The sequence below is a fragment of the Esox lucius genome, chromosome 21 (genome assembly GCF_011004845.1).
Source record: "Esox lucius isolate fEsoLuc1 chromosome 21, fEsoLuc1.pri, whole genome shotgun sequence".
Classification (NCBI taxonomy): domain Eukaryota; kingdom Metazoa; phylum Chordata; class Actinopteri; order Esociformes; family Esocidae; genus Esox; species Esox lucius.
In genome coordinates, this window is record NC_047589.1 from 29,212,376 (window position 1) to 29,236,621 (window position 24,246).

The following is a 24,246-nucleotide window of genomic DNA, read 5'->3' on the forward strand; positions in this document are numbered from 1 at the left end:
GGGCCCGGCGGAGGTCAAGGCTGAGGACCACTTTGTGAGGGAGCTCTTCACCTAGGACCCCCTATTCAAAACAGCCGTGTAACCAAGCCCCTGTCGCCGTGGAGCTGGAAAAGCGGACGTGATTACTCACCGGATGCTTCACTGACCCTTGAGAGAAAGCATGTTTTTGTGCCGGTTTGACTGGCTGAGAGAGGTTTGTCTGTGTGATGTTATTTCCTTGGCCTCATCCCTGGGTGGAGTTGGCGCTGTCATGGTAGCTGATTCGTGTCAGATATTCCTACTCCTCATGATGGGCGATATTTAAGATGGGTGGTTTGAATCCTGAGAACTGGTGCGCGACATTTCTTATTGCCCTGGGAATTAATTTATCGCAGCGATAAGGCACCTCAGACGTTTGTGCTACATGGCCAGTAAACCAAGACTTAGGGTTGTACTGTATTCAGGCACTCTGCACTGGGTTGTGATCCACAGAAGGTCTTAGCTGTGATTGGCACTTGATTTCTGTGGTATAGTGGGGTGCCAAACCAAATGTAGCTTTGAAAATGTCTGTGTCTGGTTGCAGGTGATTTATTTCAACTTGATTGATTTGATTTGCTCTATGTATACCGCCATCTTGTCTGTTAGGAATTGTCTCTGATGGTGGCAGTGTATATGATGTTGGACTTCTTGTGGAGTAAATAATTGATTATTAAATAACAATTTCCAATATTAGGCTTTTAGATCTTATTTTTGTAATTGAACTGAGAATTAAAAGTATTTTCAAGAACATGTTAAACAAGCCTGTCTATTTTCTTTATCAAGAAACTAAATCTGTTGGTCAAGTGAGTTTGACCTCAATTCAGTTAGTTGACTAATAATCCCAGTGAAGCATGAAATATCAAACTATCAATGTTTGTCTTCATGCAACTTGTTATAGTAGATGGCTTCTGATATCACAAATTAAACATCTGCCCCTGGGAAATGTACTGAGTTATTGACCATGAAAGAATGTCACAGTCAATTGATGGTGCAAATTAAAATGTAACACGTTTCATCCTTGGGGTGAACTGTTCACCGTCACGTGCTCACAACTTTTGAGACAAATAATGAATTGATGAATCTGCCATTGAAAACAGAAACACACCGTTCTGAAGCATTAAGTGATTTAGGCAATAAATAAACTCATGGTGGATCAGAAGAGCAATAAGATGATGAACGATTTCTTGATCCATCTCAACGGCCAGTTTCTTCAGTATGTGTAGTTTACGTAGCCCGACGAGACCTGCTGTTGAATCAAGGAGGTCAGAACACGGTCAGTGGGGGACATCCAAAATGGCACCCTTTCCCTCATTTATTGCGCCACTAAACTAAACTGGACCCGATGAGAAAGTCGATCCATTTGGGACTCGGAGTGGTCTCGGAAGAAGAGTAGACAGGACACGTCCGTAGAGTTCTATACATTTATTTCTTATCCTGCATTTGCTAGTAGACTCAATGGGGAACAAGGCGGATTCACTACAGAAATGTTGACAGAGGTGTTCAATAACAAAGTGGTCCGTGGTCACATGATCGCTCCGACCACTAACATGCATGCAAAGAGATATCAAACAGTCTGCAGCTCAAAGAGGCGTCTACTGACAATGACGACCTTCAGAAATGGATCGGGAAAAAAAGATTAATAACAATCTCCCAAAAAGTAAGAGGCATAATTACACATTGACATGAGGAACAAACAGGCATTTATGGGTTTGGTGTAAAAAAGGAGAGGGAGAGATTTTGATGAAATGATGCATGGATGTCAAACAACCGCTCATCTGTCCTGAAACATTTGCTCATAAAAAAGGAAGACACAGACCATTATCTGTTCCACCCAGTGCTGGCTCTAGCCTTTTTGGGGCCCTTAGTAGAATTTTATCTAGGGCCACCTCTTACCTAAAGGTCGGGGGCTCCGTAGAGGTTTGGGGCCCCCTCGCAGACAGGGGCCTTAAACAATAATTTATGTCGCTTATGCCTAGAACCGGCCCTGATTCCACCTCAAATAAGACATATTGCGAATGATGAAGCTACAGTGTGACAGGCCTGCACTGTTCGTCTGCCGATAGGTCACAAAGTTAAATCCCACATCTACATACAGTCCCACATGCAGGCATGTCTCCCCAATCACTCTGCACATCATACATAGTGTTCCAGACCAATGTAGTGTACCGCCTTGGGAATAGGGCGTTATTTCAGTCTGCATCGCTGTACCGACTCAGATCAGATCCTCGCTGCTTGGCCACTCTGCCTGTGAAATGAAAGATGACCCTGAACTCACATGGAGACACGAGTGAAGATACAGGAAATAAAGGAAACTTCGGATAGAAAAGGAGATATAAAAAGAAAGATTTCACACACTCCTTTTTCTGTAGACGATAAAATAATGAAGAAGTCGAACATTTAGAGGAACCAAAATGGTCGGAGGTTGTTTCGATGTGGAGGAGAACATGGAGCCACTCTGTCTCTTACAGTTATCTGATTAATTAAAAAAATATATTAAAAAATTATCATAAAAGACAAACGTCTCTCTGGAAGTCTGATGATAGGAGACAGAAGACAGAACATGCCACAGCCCGTTAAGTGGGATTCAAACAAGCTAACCTCTTGTTATTCTCAGGGTCGACTGGACAAACATTGTGACATGATTCGATGCGCTCGTCTGAGAGTTGCCAGTCATTTAGCCTGTGACTATCGTCAGGACAGTGCTTTGTTAATGCATACAGTGATTGTACAGTGATTGTACAGTGACAGATGCATACAGTGATTGTACAGTGATTGTACAGTGACAGATGCATACAGTGATTGTACAGTGATTGTACAGTGACAGATGCATACAGTGATTGTACAGTGATTGTACAGTGACTGATGCATACAGTGATTGTACAGTGATTGTACAGTGACTGATGCATACAGTGATTGCCACTGTTCAGGGAGCACGGGAAGGCAAGGAAGGCAGAATCTGTGTTCCCCAGGGTCAGCTGTAACTGTTCCCCTCTAATGGCCCTGTCTCCCTTTACAAATGGACCACTCTAATTCATAAACTGCCCCATCTCCCCTTACGCACAAGGACCCCTCTCATTTATAAACTGCCTTGTCTCCCCTTATGCGCAAGGACCACTCTCATTTATAAACTGCCTTGTGTCCCTTAATGCATCCTGAAACGGTCTCCCTTCTTTTCCTGACCTTTTTCTAGTGGACCACTCTCCTTCCAGTGACCTACATTATCTGGCTTGTCATTGGCTGTGCTTCTGTGGAAGCCTATCAGAGCAATCGATTCTCCCGGAGCACTTCACTCTCTATAATAATTATGAGGCCACTTCACACTCAGTGAAGAGTCTTTCTCAGATACATGTATACATATGTATGCACATTTAAATGGCAGAAGAGCAGCACAGTGGGACATTTGCACTGTTTCCATGTTTTTCTCTTTGTTCTACCGGTGGTGAGTGGGGTGAAGATGGGGTTGTGTGATATTCAGGAATTACTGCTGTAACCAAGAGACCAACGCAGATTTATATTTAAAAAAATAGCTTTAAAGATGCACTACCCAGAACTAGCTGACATTAATTTACTAGCTGTAAATTAAAAATTTAAAAACTATCCAATGGATCCAATTGAAATGTCCGAGCATCGATAGATTGTCGACCTGAGAACTCAATAATATTATTTGTATCTGTTACTTAAAGACCTGATTATTTTTCCTATAAAAATTAGAATTTTCTGTACAGCGCTATAATATGAACAAAGCCAAAGGACTTGTCACCTTTTCATAAACACTGCTTTTATGAAAAGGCACGCATTATTTATGACCATTATGGCAGGAAATTATGGTCATGCTTCTTGATTTTGGTTTAGAAAAAATATAATAATACTCAACATTAATTCACAAAAACACAAAACAAGTTATTTGTTAGTTAGTGGCCACTGAAAGTAAATACTATTTTCAATATTCAATAAAGTATTTTTTTTTGTCAATGCTAAACAAAAACGATGACCCAGATCACTATTTCCAAAATAGAATATAATTGGCCGTTTCTTGGCATCTGGTCACATTGCCAGCCACAACAATGTTTAAAATAATGATGTTACATTTTCAGTTTGAATTGTCTAGTGGGTGTTTTGGCCATGATAACGTTGTTATTTCATTATATAATATATTAAAGAGGAATCTTCTGAAAAATACAAGTGTAGTAGTAGTAGTAGTAGTTTATGTACACTACAAAATCTGTCGAAAAAAATATAAAGTGCCAGACTTCTTGGCCTGCATAGATTACCGAATGCTGCCTTCCACTTTCCCTCTCCCTCTCTCTCTCCCCTCTCTCCCTCTCTCTCTCCCTCTCTCTCTCTCTCCCTCTCTCCCTCTCTCTCTCTCTCTCTCTCCCTCTCTCTCCCTCTCATTCTCTTTCTAAACTAACAGAAACTCCTAATCTCACTCTTCCCCCTCATCCTCTTTTTCTTGCCTCCTCTGCTAACCTCTTCCTAGGCCTCATTCTTTTCCTCCTCATCTCTGTACCATTTAAATATACTGTACGTGGTGGAAATGAACAATATTCTTTATATTATTATTATACTCTGCCAAGTGCCATGCGAAAGCAATATATTATTAATCCAGCAGTAAAGTAGAACAAAAGGCAACATAAAAATAACATATATTTTCATTCTGTGAAAAACAACCAGAGAAAGTAGATGTAAAACTTTGGGTTTTAAAGTTTGAAATTCCCGTTTAAAACTCAATCATGTACAGTCCAAGACACTAGAATCAATACAAAGAAAGAAATGAGTCAATAAATAATAACAGGATTGGAATAATAGCAGTAATATTAAACAATAGTGTATAATACAGTAATGATGAAAGACGCTGAGGATGTGACGACGATGATATCACAGACACATAACTGACATACACACATTCACTGGTAAAATTATTGAGCAGCTTGGATGCAGTGACAGACTGATACATAGATAAGCATGACAATATGCTTACATTTTTTGGTCCACTGACAGTACAAAGAATACTCTAGGGTTTTTACTAGGACATGCTATCACTGGTTGCTTCCAAAATGGCTGCCTACATTCCCTTTTGACCCGAGCCCGTTAGGGTTCTCACTGTAATCATTGGGGCTCTGGTCAAAAGTGGGATGCCATTTTGGAGATATTGTGGCTGATGTTGTCTAAAGGGAAGAGCAACTGTGTGAACAGCATATGCAAGAGCTAAGGACCAAAATAAGCCCTGGGTTGATAAATAACGTGTTATTAAGTTGTGAGCTCACCCAATAGCCTACAGTTTACAACGCCTCTATATTTTATCTAGTGGTGGGTCTACTCAACTTTATTTTGAGGATTTTAATCCATAACTACTTAATTGTACTCAGAGTATTTTAATTCATAAAAGTTACATTTTGAAGAATACATATTATCTGATGTGTAAGATTAAAGAATATATATGACAGTTTTATGTTATTGAGAAGCGAGAAGGTATGGCGTTGGATTTCAACTGACCTAAAGATTTATTCTTTCTATTTCTTGTCTGCTAAAACCAAGCTGATTTAAAGAATTGTATTAATACATTTTTGGCTTGCGGCTGAAGCCTTGCCATTTGTCCTGACTAATGACATATTCTGTCAACAACTACCTAAGGTATTTTGATCATGACATTGTTCATTTTAAAACCCCAAAGCCAATTATAACGGAAACAAAAGACAATAATGTGAACAACATCACAGTTCATACATAATCTCATCATGAACACAAAACATTACATCATGTCATGTATTTCTTTCCACACATTGCATTTCCACAAAAGGTCATGATATGTTTCTTATAGGTGGCTACGTTGCAACAGTCTGTCCCGAATGACACCCTATTCCCTGTATAGTGCACTACCTTTGAACTATGTAGGGGATAGGTTGTCATTTAGGACACACTTCATGTTTGAGATCTTGTCAATGCATTCTCCCGTTCTCTTCTAATTATCAGTGCTGTTCCAACAGGCCAGTGTGGGATTCTTCGGCCCTTTCTGTGCATTGTCATCGTATTTACAGTCAAGCACTTTCAGCAAAATAAGCACCGTAAAGTGTACCTTTTTTTTTTTTTTTAAATACATGCTTTTTAAAGATAAGTCCCTCTGTGCATTTTTTCAGTGTTGCTAGAAAAAAAGAAACAATGTTCCCGGTATGTACATCAGGATCAAAAATGTCCTCCTCATACTTAGAAAAAACAATCTCTGCTCGTGTGAGTGTCTCGTTTGCGAGCCGTCACAGTTTCCTCCGCCCTCAGGTCCGCTTAAACTCTGCGATCTCTGTTTCAGCGCTAAACGACGACGCAAGTAAAAGTGACTTGTCATGCCATGCAAAAATACCTCTTGCCGTTTCACCGCCTGTGCATCCACTCTCTCACATGTCCCTGGGTCCTTCCAGTTCCTCATCATTCCCCTCAGTCCTGTTCAGTGGGTCCCAGGTCGGTGTGGTTAGCTAAACACAATTCCAGTGGGTCTTTTCTCTCACGGCGCCCCCTGCAGTCACATGCTGGTTTCGCAGGTAGGGGAGAGACTCCCGTCCCCCGGCATCAGATGGATTTCGGGTGTGAACATGTGGTTCTCCATTTTGTGTCCACTTTGGTTGCTGTCGGCCTTGTCCTCCCCGCTTGCGCTGCCCACCCCCTGGGTGCAGTTCCCCGCGGGGGTTTTCGGCGACGACAGCCCGGCCCCCTCCGCTTTTGCCGGCTCCATCTGTTCTTTCTCCTCGTTGGGTGAACCCTGACCCTGGAAGCCTTGGTCCAGTGGGTCCTCAACCCCAGGAGGGGTGACCACTAGAACCAGTCTTTCAGCCGACAGCGGGCTGGCCATGTCTTTCATGCTCGCGGCAGGCCCCTCCGTGCTGCAGATGGGAAGCGACATCACGCCCTCGGTGGGCCCTCGGTGAGGAGACACGGTGCCAGGGGGTGTCAGGGGGGCGTCGGTGGAGTTGACCTTTAACCCTTCGTCCCCCATGCCTACGGGGTGGATGCTGCCTCTCAAGGAGCCGCAGAGGTCCTCCGGCGTTCTGTTGAAGCCCCCCGGGTCGTCCCTGGGGGATGGAGTGGCAGCATCTTGGTCAAAGTCATAACCGCTGTCTTTGAGGAGAGCGACGTCCTGGGGACTTTGGATGTCGTCAACTCTGGATTCAGGGAGGAAATCCAGAGTCGTGGGGAACTTCCTTCGGTGCCCAGAGCCCCTGCCGAACTCAGCTGCAGCCAAGCTAAACAAGCTGTCCCCGCTGGAAAGGGTTTGGGATCCTTCGCATTCCTTCAGCAGCGGCTCGGTGGAGGAAGAGGGGGGCAGTTCCTGCATCTCCAGCTCCACCTCCTTCAGGGGCGGGGCCACAGTGGGAGGGGACCCCGGATGCTGTTGCTGTGGTGACTCCGGCGTTGCCGTGGCAGCAGCGGAGGTGCTGATGGTGCTCACAGAACAGGAGGTGTTAAGGTTGAAGGACGACTGGGATTTGGTCATCTGGTTGTACATGAGCTCGAGGTTCTGGGCATTGAGAAGCTGTGAGGTGCTGCCCCGGAAATGGGGGCTGCTGCCGCGGAACTGGGGGCTGCCCCGAAGTCGTCTCTGGGGGCTGCCACACGGGGACACTGTGATGCGGTGGGTGGAACCCAGAAGGATGGTCTCGGGGTACTTCTTGTCCAGGGACCTCAGGCTGGCGCTAGAAGCGTCCCGTTTGGGTGTGCCGGCCCACCTCGGACTGGGGGACAGGTGGTTGTCCAGGCCCACGGAGCGCTTCTCCTCCTCGCCTCCTTTGTCCACAACCACGTCCATGAGCTCCATGCTCCGGGCAAACGCATCCTTCAGGTTCATGGAGACAATGCTGCCGTTCCTCTTTGCCCTCTCCAGTGCCTCCCTCCTCTTGATCGCCTTCTCCTGCCTCTTCTGCTCCTTGTAGAACTCTGAGAAGTTGTTGACGATGATGGGAATGGGCAGAGCGATGACCAGCACCCCGGCGATACAACACAACCCCCCCACTATCTTTCCCAGCAGAGTCTGAGGGTATATGTCCCCGTAACCCACCGTCGTCATGGTGATGGTGGCCCACCAGAAGGATGCCGGTATGCTAGTGAACTTGGTGGCGTCTTCATCCTTCTCGGCGAAGAAGACGAGGCTGGAGAAGATCATGATGCCCATGGCGAGGAAGAGGATGAGCAGGCCCAGCTCATTGTAGCTCCTCCTCAGGGTGAAACCTAGAAACAAGATCAGCAGTGCATCTTAACCCTGGTGACCCGACCGGACGGACCTTATTTAGGTGTCTAGGGCAAAACCAAGAACGTGTACCACTTTGAGTTGCCAGAGCCAGGATAAAGAACCACGGGTCTAAAGAAAAACCAGACGTACCTAGAGATTGTAGCCCAGTAGAATGCCTGGCTAGCTTTAGAATTCTCAGTATTCTCATTATTCGAAATATCTGCACCACACGGCGGACATTCTGGAACTGTAGAACACTCTTGTTGGATTCCGTCAGGAAGATGGTGACATAATAAGGGAGGATGGCCAGCAGGTCTATGACATTGAGCGGTCCTGAGCGACGAGGAGAGAGAGAGAGATTAAAGGAGGGAGAGTGAAAGTGGGAGAGGGACGCATAAAGAGAGGCAGAGGAAGAGAAGAAGGAAGAGAGAAATAAAGAGAGGGAAAGAGAGAAGGAGACGAAGAAGAAATATGCATTACTTCAAGATGTTTTACTTCATCTGGCAGCAACAGGTAAAACGTTGTGAGTGTATATCAATACTGTTGTAGCAATTAAACAACATAAACCAAAGACAACCAATAAAATTAAAAGGAATGTTCATCATTCGAAAAATCCCGCGCTCTGACCTCCTCAAATGAGGAAGTCGAAAAGTTAGGACGTGGAGGGCCAAGGGAGGCTGAGTCTCTCGTACCTTTGAAGAACTTCCACTTGTTGGGCGAGGAGAGGAAGCGGAGCAGGTACTCCATGGTGAACCAGGCGATGCAAATGGCCTCCACGTGAGCCAGCTGCGGGTTGTCATTGGCCTGGCCGAACTCGTCTATCACCTGGAGATCCGGGAGTGTGTTGAGGGAGAGGGCGATGGTGGAAAGGATAATGAACAGGATGGACAGAATGGCCAGGATCTAGAGGAAAAGAGGGAGAGAAGGGCGAGTGTGAATAGGCCATGGGCGATATGTAAAATTGAGAGAAAATAAACGTTGGTCCTCTGAGTACCACTGCGCCATTGCACATAATCAAAAAGGATAAAACAATGTAAACCTCTGCATACTGAACCCCGAAAAATATAATAATAGGACAAAAAGAGTTATTTTATACTCACATGAATCGCCCCATGTTTATTTAAGGCAACTCTGACCATTTCAAGTCATTCCTCAGTTTATTATAAAGATAAACGTCTTTAAAGCACGCAGATCTGAACACACACACGTGCTCACACACACACACGCATGCATGCACACACACGCACGCACGCACAAACACGCACATACGTTTGAAGGTGAGAAGGCTCATACTATGACATATAATTCCGAAACCTTCACTGTCATCGTAAATTCAAAGGTAATGACCCTAGAGAATATCAAAACGTATATCTGGACACAACACATTACATTGTTATTATCACTGCCAGGGGATGCTTCAGATGCCTGATGAATAATCTCAGACGTGGGATTTGGGGAAGGCACCTGGTAAGCTACCTAAACCAGGGTCCTAAGGCTTTGGTCGATAATAGTACATTCATGGTGACAAACACACAAACACATGCACATCATTAGGTGTAAGTCACTCTGGATGTGAAGTACATTTCAGAAACACCATCTGGGACACCGGGGGTATGATGGCTGTATGATGGCTGTATGATGGCTGTATGATGGCTGTATGATGGCTGTATGATGCCTGTATGATGGCTGTATGATGCCTGTATGATGGCTGTATGATGGCTGTATGATGCCTGTATGATGGCTGTATGATGCCTGTATGATGGCTGTATGATGGCTGTATGATGGCTGTATGATGGCTGTATGATGGCTGTATGATGGCTGTATGATGCCTGTATGATGGCTGTATGATGGCTGTATGATGGCTGTATGATGCCTGTATGATGGCTGTATGATGGCTGTATGATGGCTGTGTGCAGAATGTGTTTATACAGGGCTGGTGGAAAGTATTCAGACCCATTCACTTTATTCAATATGTTTTGTTATAGAAAATATTTTATATTCTGTGCGTAAGTATTCAGTCCTAAGTACTTTGTAGATCAAAGCTTTGAGTCTTCTTGGGTATGCTTGTACTTACTTTGCACGGGCTGTATTTGGGAATTTATATCTCACACTCTTTCTTGTTGATCCTCACAAGCGCGGTCAAATTGAATGGGGTGTGTTGGGGAACCGGATCCTTCAGGTCTCTCCACAAACGTTCAAGGGGTTCGGCTGGGCAACTCAAGGAGATTGACCAACTTGTCGCAAAGCCTCTCCAGCGTTGTCAAGCAGAAAGATGAATCTTTGCCTCGGTCCCGGGTCCTGAGCATCGGTCCCAGGTCCTGAGCATCGGTCCCGGGTCCTGAGCATTAGTCCCAGGTCCTGAGCATCAGTCCCAGGTCCTGAGCATCGGTCCCGGGTCCTGAGCATTAGTCCCAGGTCCTGAGCATCGGTCCCGGGTCCTGAGCATTAGTCCCAGGTCCTGAGCATCGGTCCCAGGTCCTGAGCATCAGTCCCGGGTCCTGAGCATTCCAGATCAGGTTTTCTTCATGGACAGGATTTTTGGTCTGTTCATCCTTCCCTCAATTCTGATCAGTCTCCGTGTCAAAATAAAATGCTACCGGCCCCAGTTTGTCTTTACGTGTGAAGATATTTGTGAATGTGTGTTTGTGTGTGTACATGTTCCTCTTGTCCAAGCCATGATAATCTAACATGCATTCAGATCCAAATGGCAAGGAAGAGACCAGGGTTTTATTTGTAAATAATTGCCCTGCTGTCCCTAATGCCCCCCTGCTGTCTACAGAGGGCACTACTTCACACCAGCGGTCATAGAGAATACAGTATTATTGTGAAACAAAAGATGGACGGAAGCTTTGGAGATAAAAGGTATTTGGCTCCCCCTATAGATCACTGTCTAGTGGTGCTTCTGTTTCTATTTGGATGTTTCCATCCATTTGTTATCAAATTCCTCTCAAAGAATGTTTGGTTTCAGTAAAACTGTTTCCCTATAATACTCTAATTCAAAGGATCCGGGGGCCTAAAAATAAATCAGCTTTTCCATCCAATTAGGGCCTAATTTAGACTTGTTACACTCAGTGAGTGCAATTAACTAGCAGGTAGAAACAAAACCTTTATATTTACATACATTTTCAGATGCTCTCATCTGGAACAATTTACAGTAGTGAGAGCAAACATTTTCATACTTCTAGGTCCAAAAAAACGTAAACGTTTCCATCCTTCAGGAAAGAAGTGGATGACTTCTGATGTCTTTCATGTCACTATCCACAAACTAAACTCTGTCCCTCTGAGCTGACTTCTTACATGGTCCTGGGATTGCCAAATACCGGGAACCTCCTTTATCGCTAGAGGATTCTGTACATCTTGCTCACTCCCACCTGGTTCTCTTAATCCTCTGACCGGGAGTCCTCACACAGCCTTCACATCTGTCCTAACAACATGTGGTAGTTTTAATCTCCTTCAACAATAAACTGTTTGGATTCTACTGTGGCTGTCCAATGTGGAACGCCTTCTAAGGACACCACTTCTACCAGAGATCCATGAGGCCCGTTTGAAAGCAGACCATTAGGAACACGGTCTGTATTACCATCCGCAACCAAAAAAGTGAAGGACAGATTGCCAGAGGAGATGAGAGTTGCGCTGGGAAATGGAGTGAGTTACACGTTTTTTTGTTTTTTTATTACAGCAGTTTGAAGAATTAAAGGATTACATGATGAGATTATATCTCTTTTAATGAGGAAATGTAGTCTTCGCTCCAAATTGTAGCCTACTTGCTTTCCAAAGCACTACGTTTGATAGGGACCCCGGAAAGCAGGCTGTTTTTGGGATGTTCATGTATCTGATCTGGCTGAGGTCACTGACAACTCTGTTTATCTGTTCCATGAAATAGATCCAGACCGTTGTAATTCAAACGCATAAATCCATGACCTCTGACCTAAATCCTAATGCACTGGTAATCCAACACCCATGTGACGAGGCGTGACCCTGACAGCATTTTTCCCGGCTGCACAGCTCCTCTCCTTGGCCTGCCAGGGATGGGCCATGCTTGGAGAACGTGCCCAGCTGGGGCCAAGGACCCAGCCTAAAAGGCTCCAGCGAGTGGGAAAGGGCAACAGATCAATACAATGCCGTGACTTGGGGAGGCATGATTAGGATACAGTATTGTTGCAGTTGCAGTGACGCGTTTGCATTGTTGGCAGTGCAGTAGTTATGCAAACAGATAGGAGTGCAGAGAAAGGAGAAATGTTTGTGTGTGTGTGTGTGTGTTTGTATACGTTTGTGTGTGTGTGTTCTGATGCTGACACCTCTTTTCCTACTCTACCATAAACCCCACCTCCTCCTCCCTCTGACTCCCTCCAGTTAACCTCCATGACCAGGAGTGACAACACATCCTTAGAATACTGGATCCGAATCAGTCTCCCCTGGCTCCACCCCTTATCTCCCCACACAACGTCCCACACAGCTCGAGGTCAAGGTTCACAGTCCCGCACTCAGCCCAGCAGCAGTGTGACATCTCACAGCGTCTGACGGCTGACGTTGTCTCTGTGGAACCAAACCACCTGTCATGATTCAATAATGAAAACAGGTTTGAGGTCACACCAGGAGTGGCTCACCTGATTGGTCGTAGGCTTGTGCCGTGGCTCTCAAAAGAATTCACCCTCCTTGGTGGCCTCCTCATTTTACTGTGTTACATCATTATTCATTTTTTTAAATTTGTTTTGGAGTTATTGCCTCTGTTGAACACAAATTGCTTTGTACAGATGTTGCAGAGCTGTCAGAAACTTGTCCAAAGGATCCATTTATACACAGACTCAAAGCTGTGATTGCGGCCAAAGGTGCCTCTACGAAATATTGACTAAAGGGGTGAGTACTTATGCAAAATTATTTTCTGTTTTGTATTTGTAATAATTTTGATCTTTTAATTTTCACTTTGACATTATGGCCTTTTTTTTTTTTTTTTTTACCTCTCTCACAATCACACACAATCACACAGAAAATCATGAAAAAAAAGTTTCATTTTATTAATTGGAATTTTCAAGAGATTTCCTCTGGGGTTTTGCAGGCACAAAGTGTGCCAGGTTTCTCACTTGACTTCCATAGCAGTTATTTTTTTTTTGAGAATGTGTCAGTGAATAAAAGAGTAATATTTTAGAGGTCATACGCATAAAACTATACACACACCTTCAACTGAACAGACTGCCGCATACACACACACACACACACACACACAGACACAGGCACCCAATGCCAACCCACCCTGCCCTACAGACACACCTTCCCCCACACAGTGTTCCATGCTAATGTCTGTCTGTGTGATCGCTGAGCTGTGCTACTGGAGGTGATCATCATTAGCCTCTTCTTAATTGACTTGGAGTTGTTAAGAAGATCAATTACTCGGTTTCGGTCACCTCTGACTGAGCGTCTCATGTTCGTGTGTGTGGCAGTTTGTGTGTGTGACTGTGGGTGAAGTAGTCAGCACTCTGAAGTTTATTTCACCTGAAACGACCGGGGTCACTTCCAGGGTTAACCTGGAAGTGACCTGGAAGTGACCCATTGGCACCTTCCCAGCTCCACTGCCATGCTCATAGGAATTAGGAGGATTTTCTTAAACCATTCCTTTTCCCCACAGAGTGCACTATTCATTAGAGAGCTCTGGTCAAACGTAGTGAACTATGTAGGGAATAGGGATGCAGTTTGGGAAGCAGACCAGTCCTGCAAAGGTGAAATAAATTAAGCACAAGTTCACTAAATATATGAGATTGAGTAGGACCGCTCCTGAGAACCAGACAGTACGGAAGTCCACGTGGCTACTAAAGCAGCGATCATCTTCTAATGTAGGACCTGATGTGGACGCTGATTATCCCGGGTTCAGTTCTTAAGGGCATTGGAAGAGAAAGCTACACGGAAGTCAAACTCCATCCATTTTCTGTCCTTACTTTCCATTCTCTCTGCCACCCTCTTTCACCTCTGTCGCTCTTTTTCTGTCTGTCTGTCCCTCTCTCTCTTTGTCTATCTGTCGGTGTCTCACTCTCTCTCTCTCAGATTCTTACCCTCACGACTTGCCCAAAGGCAAACCCGGTAAGACAGGTACAGGTCATTGGCTTAGATCCTAACAGCAGGTGATGTGATTAGTTAATGTGGTCCAGGATTCAAGAGACATGCTTCCTGTTTCACACTCAGTGAGAGGAATGCCAGTGTCTGGTAATATGGTAAGCAATTTGGTGAATTTGTACCCTAGCCTATCTGAGGGCAAAGGGAAACTATTACTAGATTGCTCATGCCTGTCAAACCTTCACAGATGTCCAGTAGTGCATAGGGGTCAAACAGACAAAGGGTCAAGGGTTAGGGGTCTGGACAGGGGGACTTGGGACTTCCAGAAGCTCATTTTTGCAAATCACATTTAATCCAAAGCAGAAAGAGAGAGTGAGAGAGAGTGTGAGAGAGTGCATGAGAGTGAGTAAGTGAATAAGTGAGTATGTTGGAGAAGTAAGGGAACATTATTGATTCCAAAAATGATTAGACTTCATCTAGGCGGTTTTCATTTTCCCTGCTGTAATCTCTTCCACCATTTGTTATTGTGAATCTGTACTTCATGAGAAGAAAAAATCAGTTCAGATTTCTCCACAAAACAATGGATGAAAAAGAAAATTCATACAGGACCTGGACTATAGAAACACGCTGAGTGAATGTATGTGTGTGAATGTATGTTTAGGCTTGGTGTTACTACACTAAAGACTAACCCACAATGAAACCTATATACATATTAGTAAAGTATGATTTGCGCAACATTATAGCTTAAGGATTTATGATGGATGAGGTTTGTCTGTTGCTTTTAAAAGTGAGAAAGATGTGTCTTTATCCCACACAGGAGTGGAAGATTCACATGATATCTCTCCTAATCCCTGCTCTGAGACAATAACCTACAATGGTCTCCTCTTCAATGTATTACTGAGACGAGAGCCTACAACTATCTCCCCTTTTCAACGTATTACTGAGACGAGAGCCTACAACTATCTCCCCTTTTCAACGTATTACTGAGACGAGAGCCTACAACTATCTCCCCTTTTCAACGTATTACTGAGACGAGAGCCTACAACTATCTCCCCTTTTCAACGTATTACTGAGACGAGAGCCTACAACTATCTCCCCTTTTCAACGTATTACTGAGACGAGAGCCTACAACTATCTCCCCTTTTCAACGTATTACTGAGACGAGAGCCTACAACTATCTCCCCTTTTCAACGTATTACTGAGACGAGAGCCTACAACTTTCTCCCCTTTTCAACGTATTACTGAGACGAGAGCCTACAACTGTCTCCTCTTCAACATATTACTGAGATTAGAGCCTACAACAATCTCTCCCCTTTTCAACGTATTATTCCATGTATCTCCTTGGCGCTGGAAATGACCCTGATTAATTGAAATACATTAGCCGAAATTATAGAATTATGCCTCCTGCTGTCATATCAGACATTTATTAAATAATTTGGAATACTGTATCCCCATCCTATGATTTATGCACACTGGATCAATAACTTCTTTAAAAATGACAATAAGGGAACATGACTCTAATCTGTCTGGAGGCTACCAAAATATCGTTGCCACCACAAAATAGAAATTGAGCATCACAGTATCATATCCTATTCTAATTGATGTTACCAGTGGTAGAGAGGCACAGCACAACATTGGGAGAATTAGTGGCCATTTTGATGACAGTCAAAACGATTGAATGATCTACAAATGAGCTTACTTTATGAATAACAATTATTAGTTATAGATCAGTCAGTCAGATAGAGTTCATTCATGATACACTGCGGTTTTGATTTCTCAAACAGAGTCAGCAAACCTGGGAAACCTTTTGAGGGCTGTGTTTTCCTCCATTGCAGCCTACAAATCCCTCCTTGTCTGATGATGTATCCAAAACACGGTTATTTCTATTGATCTCACGTTCACCGTATCAAAGTAGCCTGTCATTACAATCATTTATGCCATTAAAGCGATTAGTCTTGAGTCATACAGCATTTTTGATGAACAGTCAAAATTAAACTATTCTTGCATGATATTCATGCAATGTTTAAAATAAATACTGTTTTGTTTTTCATGTGCTGGTACAACCCGGCTCTGTTATTTACTGTTCTCCTAGGCACCTCCCAATTCACAATTGAATCACTGACCTATGACCCCTGGCCTCTGCGAGTTCTTCAGAGAGATCTATCCAGGGGTCTCCAAGATGTCCAGGGTTCCACCTACCTCCTATGGTGGCCTTGACGATTCTACTACGCTGGTTCCACCTCCACCCACCCTCCTCCCACTCTCCCTCTCCTCCTCCACTCCCTGCTCATCTACTTCCTCCTGAGGTGGGACAATAACTCCTGTCTAACCACCCTGTCACATGTCTGCTGTAGCTCTCCCACCCACCCACCCAATCCCTTCATCAATGAGGGCCCTGCCATCCCTGAGGTATGATCACATTCTGCTGAAGGAATCAATGAAAGTGATCGTGGGTAATGGTAATTTGATTGATCAGTCTCACCTCCCTAACTACTGGGGTTTGACCTCTGACCTCCCTGTCACTAAATATGATGATGTCACCAAAATGGGACTAATATCCATTCAGTTATATGTTCTCCCTAGATCTCACACACACACACACACACACACACACCTCCCTCACCCACTCCCTTACACACACCAGCTCCTCCAAACACCCACTCCCTTACACACACACACACACACACACACACACACACACACACTACAACAAGAACCAAGGTCTAAAATATTCTCCTCGGGCCATTACAACTTTGTGCATATGCTTTCTTCAGTTTTATAAGGTCGCTCTGACAGCCCGACTCGAGGTAAGGTAAAGAGGCATACATTCAGGTAATAGGCCAGTCATCACAAGCCATATTATTCATGCCTGCTTGGCCAACAACACCAGAGGATAAGATTTATAAACCTTGGCCAGTAAAGATAGGTTCAGATGCCAATGCACACTACTATTATGCCAGAATGTTACTACCTAGAGAACACAAAATACTACAGGACTTTTACGATTTAGAGAACAAAGACACACTTGGACTGTCACTGCCTAAAGAACAAAGATACTACAGGACTGTCACTGCCTAAAGAACAAAGATACTACAGGACTGTCACTGTCTAATGGACAAAGATACTACAGGACTGTTACTGTCTAATGGACAAAGATACTACAGGACTGTTACTGTCTAAAGAACAAAGGTACTACAGGACTGTTACTGTCTAATGGACAAAGATACTACAGGACTGTCACTGTCTAAAGAACAAAGATACTACAGGACTATTACTGTCTAAAGAACAAAGATACTACAGGACTATTACTGTCTAAAGAACAAAGATACTACAGGACTGTTACTGTCTAATGGACAAAGATACTACAGGACTGTTACTGTTTAATGGACAAAGATACTACAGGACTGTTACTGTCTAATGGACAAAGACATTACAGGACTGTTACTGTCTAATGGACAAAGACATTACAGGACTGTACCTGTCTACAGGACAATGATACTACCAGACTGTTACTTACACCTACAGGACCTCATAGTCCACAGCGACCTGTTTTGGCTGGACAAACACCACATTTACAACCAGCGGTGTACAATCCCACAATGCATCTTTAACTGAAATCACAATAAACTTATTCCGTGACATGAGCCACATCAGTTACAATCATCAGGCTACACATTCCACATTACCGTGGAAACGGCTTCATCGTGACAACCATTCTGGACCCCCCCTAAGTATCCGCGCAACGGTAAGACCCACTGATCGTGTGTGTGTGTGTGTGTGTGATGAGTGTGTTCAGGCTGGCACTAACTGTCCTGTTTCTTTGTCCAACGATTCCTCTGAGGTTTAGATGGGGTTGGGAACAGGCCAGAGACATTAAAGACTGTCTCAAACTAATCACCATCAATATGTGGCACAGCACAGTCCTAATGGCACCGGGGGCTTCCCAAATGGTACCCTATTCACTATTTAAGGTATAGGGTTTCATTTGAGACACAGGCTGAGTATATCAGGGCAACTCCGCCACAATATGACACAGGCCTACAGGATGTGATTAACCAAGTGAAAAATTGTGCTGTGCCAAGTTCTTTAGAAATGAAGATACTTCTTTTGACACACAGTAATTAGCATCATGAACACAATTTGCATTAGTTTAATCCATAAATATTGCAAAACATAAAAGATCTTGACAGAGAACTTTCAGTCTTCCCTCCATTGAAGAAACTGGCTTTGACAACTCTAAACGACTTCGGCCATAACAGTCATTACGATGTTTAATTATTAGAACAAAAGTCAGTGAACATTCAATTTTCCTCTGTCAACGCCTAATGTAGACTATAATAATAATAATAATAACTGCTACAGATCCAACCCTTTTGTCCAACCTAAGACTGGGCTGTCTAACGTAATATCAGAACAAGAACCAAATCAGGTATTACGCGTCATTGTAACCTTAATATAAAGAACCATCTTTTTACATTTAGACAGGAAGTCTGTGACAGATGACTAATTAATAGAGAAAAACATATTTTATTTATTTAATAGAAAACCATGTTGCCTTGTCATCCCATCTATTATAACAGGAATGCACCAATGTATGTTGTTCTGGATAGCAGTATTTACTAAATGATTTACACTTTACTAGACACCCCCAGAGGGGGTGCACACTTTTGCTCCAAGCCAGCATAAATTGTCCGACGCTTCACCCAGTAGCCAACCACCAGCCCAGTTAAATCCACTAGCCAACCAGCCGCCCACTGTACACCACTAGCCAAACACCTGCACAGTTAACTCCACTAGCCAAACACCTGCACAGTTAACTCCACTAGCCAACCACCTGCACAGTTAACTCCACTAGCCAAACACCTGCACAGTTAACTCCACTAGCCAAACACCTGCACAGTTAACTCCACTAGCCAAACACCTGCACAGTTAACTCCACTAGCCAACCACCTGCACAGTTAACTCCACTAGCCAACCACCAGCACGGTTAACTCCACTAGCCAACCACCTGCACAGATATATATATATATATATATATATATATATACATTATCTCATAAAAGTGAGTACACTAATATTTTATTATTTATTTTCATGTCACAACACTGAGGAAATGACTCTGTGCTATAATGTAAAGTAGTGAGTGTACAGCTTGTATAAGTGTAGATTTGTTGTCCCCTCCAAAGTAACACAACACACAGCCATTACTGTCTACACCGCTGCAACAAAACTGAGTACACCCCTAAGTGAAAATGTCCCAATTGAGCCCAAAGTGTCAATATTTTATGTGGCCACCATTATTTTCCAGCACTGTGTTAACCCTCTTGGGCATGGAGTTCACCAGAGCTTCACAGGTTGCCACTGGAGTCCTCTTCCACTCCTCCATGACCACATCACGGAGCTGGTGGATGTTACAGACCTTGCGCTCCTCCACCTTCCGTTTGAGGATGCCCCACAGATGCTTGATAGGGCTTAGGTCTGGAGACATGCTTGGCCAGTCCATCACCTTTACCCTCAGCTTCTTTAGCAAGGCAATGGTCGTCTTGGAGGTGTGTTTGGGGTCGTTATAATGTTGGAATACAGCCCTGCAGCCCAGTCTCCGAAGGCAGGGGATCATGCTCTGCTTCAATATGTCACAGTACATGTTGGCATTCATGGTTCCCTCAATGAACTGTAGCTCCCCAGTGCCAGGCAGCACTCATGCAGCCCGAAACCATGACACTCCCACCGCCATGCTTGACTCTAGGCAAGACACACTTGTCTTTGTACTCCTCAACTGGTTGCCGCCACACACGCTTGACACCATCTGAACCAAATACGTTTATTTTGGTCTCATCAGACCACAGGACATGGTTCCAGTAATCCATGTCCTTAGTCTGCTTGTCTTCAGCAAACTGTTTGCAGGCTTGTGCATCATCTTTAGAAGAGGCTTCCTTCTGGGACGACAGCCATGCAGACCAATTTGATGCAGTGTGTGGCGTATGGTCTGAGCACTGACAGGCTGACCCCCCACCCCATCAACCTCTGCAGCAATGCTGGCAGCACTCAGATCTTCCGAGATTTCTTTGCCATGATGTGCCATATTGAACCTCCAGAGACAAGTAACCCTAACTCTAACCACTTGGATATTTGGGAAGGTTAGCAGAATATTGCAGCCCTGGTTTGTATTTATCATAAATGGCTTGTCCAGTTTGACTGTAATTTGTGTTAACTTTGGAACAATGTTTTTATATATATATATATATATATATGTATATATACCAGCCAACCTGGTCAAGAACTACAGGAAACGTATGATCTCTGTAATTGCAAAGAAAGGTTTCTGTACCATATATTAAGTTCTGCTTTTCTGATGTATTAAATACTTATGTCATGCAATAAAATGCAAATTAATTACTTAAAAATCATACAATGTGATTATCCGGGATTTTTGAAGTTGAAGTGTACCTATGATAAAAATTACAGACCTCTACATGCTTTGTAAGTAGGAAAACCTGCAAAATCAGCCGTGTATCAAATACTTGTTCTCCCCACTGTATATGTGTTTGTGTGTGTGTGTGTGTGTATGTGTGTATAAAATGTAAGCAGCGTGGGAACACACTGCCTGATGGCTGAGGAGAGACACAGAGGGCAGAGTCTTAATTAACGCCACACACACAGTCATTATGCTCACTGTGTCTCCACTAATCCTTCAGAACTGGAAGATACCATATCATCCTATTATTACATGGAGTGTTTCAAGCTGCAGAGCTCTACTGTGACACGGAGGACATGGCTGTGTTTGTGTGTGTGTGTGTGTGTGTGTGTGTGTCAGATCACTGAAAAGGCTCTAACGTTCTGGTTTCCATGCAACGGCACTCCCGAGGTTTCCATCCTTCCTGTTTTCTGTATAGTGTGTGTGTGTGAGTGTGTGTGTGTGTGGTTTGGAGGTGTGAAGTGGTGTTAACTCCTCTACACACTGCAGAGGTACAGTCTCTGGGTGGGTTGACAGTGTATGAGAGGCACCTTAATGACTAACGAATGTTACGCCCCCTCCTGGGCCATCTATCTCAGTCTCTGCCTCTCTCAGTCTCTCTTTCTCTACCCCTATCTCTGTGTGTACATCTCAATTCACTTCATTGGCATAACACGTGTAAATATTGCCAAAATACAATCACAATGTTTGAACAAAACGTTAACAACAATAATATATATATACAGCTCTGGAAATTAAGAGACCACTGCACCTTTGTCTTTCCTTTTCAAAAAAGTGGAAAAGGAAAGTTTTGAGTGATGAACAGAAGGGTTAAAATTAAGAGACCACTGCAAACTGAATGCTTCTGTTCCTCACTCAAAACTTTACTTTAAAATTTTTTTGGAAAGGAAAGAAAAAGGTGCAGTGGTCTCTTGTTTTTTTCTGGAGCTGTATATGTACAAGTTTGCATACCCTGGCAGAAATTGTGAAATTTTGGCATTGGTTTTGAATATATAATCATGCAAATAAACTGTATTTTGTCATCATATGAAGACATTTATTATCACATAGTTGTTTGGCTCCTTTTTAAATCATAATGATAACAGAAATCTCCCAAATGGCCCTGATCAAAAGTTTACATACCCTTGAATGTTTGGCCTTGTTACGACACAAGGCGACACACACAGGTGAAAATGGCAATTAAAGGTGAATTTCCCACACCTGTGGCATTTTAAATTGCAATTAGAGTCTGTGTATAAATATTCAATGAGTTTATTAGCTCTCACGTGGATGCACTGAGCAGGCTAGATACTGAGCCTTGGGGAGCAGAAAAGAACTGTCAAAAGACCTGCGTAACTAGGTAATGGAACCTTATGAAGATGTAAAAGGATAGAAAAAGATATTCAAAGCCTTGCAAATGCCAGTCTGTACTGTTCAATCAATTATAAAGAAGTGGAAAATTCCGGTATCTCTTGATACCAAGACATGGTCAGGTAGACCAAGAAAGATTTCAGCCAAAACTGCCAGAAGAATTGTTCAGGATACAAAGAAAAACCCACAGGTAACCTCAGGAGAAATACAGGCTGCTCTGGAAAAAGATGGTGTGGTTGTTTCAAGGAGCACAATACGACGATACTTGAACAATAAATTGCTGCATGGTCGAGTTGCCAGAAAGAAGCCTTTACTGAACCAATGCCACAAAAAGCCTGGTTACAATATGCACGACATCACCTTGACATGTCTCACTGCCACTGGCACACTGTAATTTGGGGTAACGAGACAAAAATTGAGATTTATAGTCACAACCATAAGCGCTATGTTTGGAGAGGGGTCAACAAGGCCTATAGTGAACAGAATACCATCCCTACTGTGAATCATGGTGGTGGCTCACTGATGTTTTGGGGGTGTGTGAGCTCTAAAGGCACGGGGTAGTCTTATGAAAATTGATGGCAAGATGAATGCAGCATGCTATCAGAAAATACTGGCAGACAATTTGCATTCTTCTTCACGAAAGCTGCGCATGGGACGCTCTTGGACTTTCCAGCACGACAATGACCCTTTCAATTGACCCTCCAGTGGTTACAGAAGAAAAAGGTGAAGGATCTGGAGTGGCCATCACACTCTCCTGACCTTAATATCATCAAGCCATTCTGGGCAGATCTCAAACGTACGGTTCATGCAAGACGACCAAAGACTTTGCATGACCTGGAGGCATTTTGCCAAGACGAATGGGCAGCTATACCACCTGCAAGAATTTGCAGCCTCATAGACAACTATTACAAAGGACTTCAGGCTGTCATTGATGCTCAAAGGGGCAATACACAGTACTAAGAAGTAAGGGTATGCAGACGTTTGAACAGGGGTCAGGTTATTTATTTTCTTTGTTGCCATTTTTATTTTTATGATTGTGACATTCTGTTATGACCTACAGTTGAATGTGAATCTCATAAGAAATAAAAAAACATGTTTTGCTTGCACATTCATGTTTTCTTTACAAATGGTACATATAGGGTATGCAAACCTTTTAGCACAACTGTATATATATACAGCTCTGAAAACAAGAAACCAGGCAAGCCTAGTTCAGCCAGCCACAATAGAAAAGCGTTACCATCTCGACATTCAAACCCAGGTCACCCACATGAAAGGCTGGGTCGCTAACCACTATACCACTGAGCTGTACATTTGCTGGCTGTCAGTATAGCCTCTTATCTCTATCCTGAACAAATCCTTTTTTGACACAGGGCTTTTTAATAGTTAATTGGCCATTTGTGAATTACATTGATGCAGTTAAACTGACTAACGTTTTTTACTAACGTTTCTTAACACAAATAGCTTCTATGTATGGCGTTTGCCACTGGCCTTTTTAACAGCATATTAGACAGTAATAAGCTTTACCGGTATCTACTAACTTACTGGAATAGTCATAAGAATTTAGCAATTGCTAGCGAGTCTGCCAAAGCAATTTCGTGTCTTGGCATAAGGACATATTTTTTCTTTCATGGCAAAACATCATCCTTTTGTCTTTCATTCGTAAATGAAATGTATACAATAACTATCAATAAAGGCGACGATGAATAACTTTTTCATCAAGTGAAAAGACGAGAGAACCGTGGAATCAACCAGAAATAATTAATAAATGTTGCAGCTCTCAATAGATTCAAACGTAGTTCTTCAACATGAGAGGCACTGTCTGGACTTGATGTTACTTGATGTCATCCTACGGTTGTTGAGTGACATTCGAATGAGTTGACGGTCATCTTGGTCTGTGGACAGTCATTTTCACCCTCTGCCAGTCTGTTGCTTTGTTGTCTGTTGCTTAAACCTGTTCTTATGAACCACTGTCTTTGAAATGAGGGAAGCAACCTGACTGTATCCCTCTGCCAGTAAAGCCAGAATTGAACCCTTCTTTTCCTCACTCAAAGCTTTTCTTTTCAACTCTTTTGTCATGCTGAATAGTTCTTTTTTTATTCAAAAATACCTTTGAGGTACTACTTGCACTGTTTTTGCCATCCAG

At 43.4% G+C, this 24,246-nt stretch overlaps 1 protein-coding gene across 1 annotated transcript in view; it reads right to left on the reverse strand.

Annotated features, from left to right (window-relative positions):
• Positions 1 to 1,425: 1,425 nt before the first annotated feature.
• Positions 1,426 to 24,246, reverse strand: part of LOC105019642 (potassium voltage-gated channel subfamily B member 2) — a 129,860-nt gene continuing 107,039 nt past the window's right edge. Inside the window, exons 3-5 of the mRNA XM_010885973.3 lie at positions 8,926 to 9,136; positions 8,384 to 8,566; positions 1,426 to 8,232 (exon numbers count right to left, since the gene is read on the reverse strand). Coding sequence (XP_010884275.2) covers positions 6,533 to 8,232; positions 8,384 to 8,566; positions 8,926 to 9,136 — 2,094 coding nt within the window. The 3' untranslated portion in view covers positions 1,426 to 6,532. The remainder of the gene's footprint in view (positions 8,233 to 8,383; positions 8,567 to 8,925; positions 9,137 to 24,246) is intronic.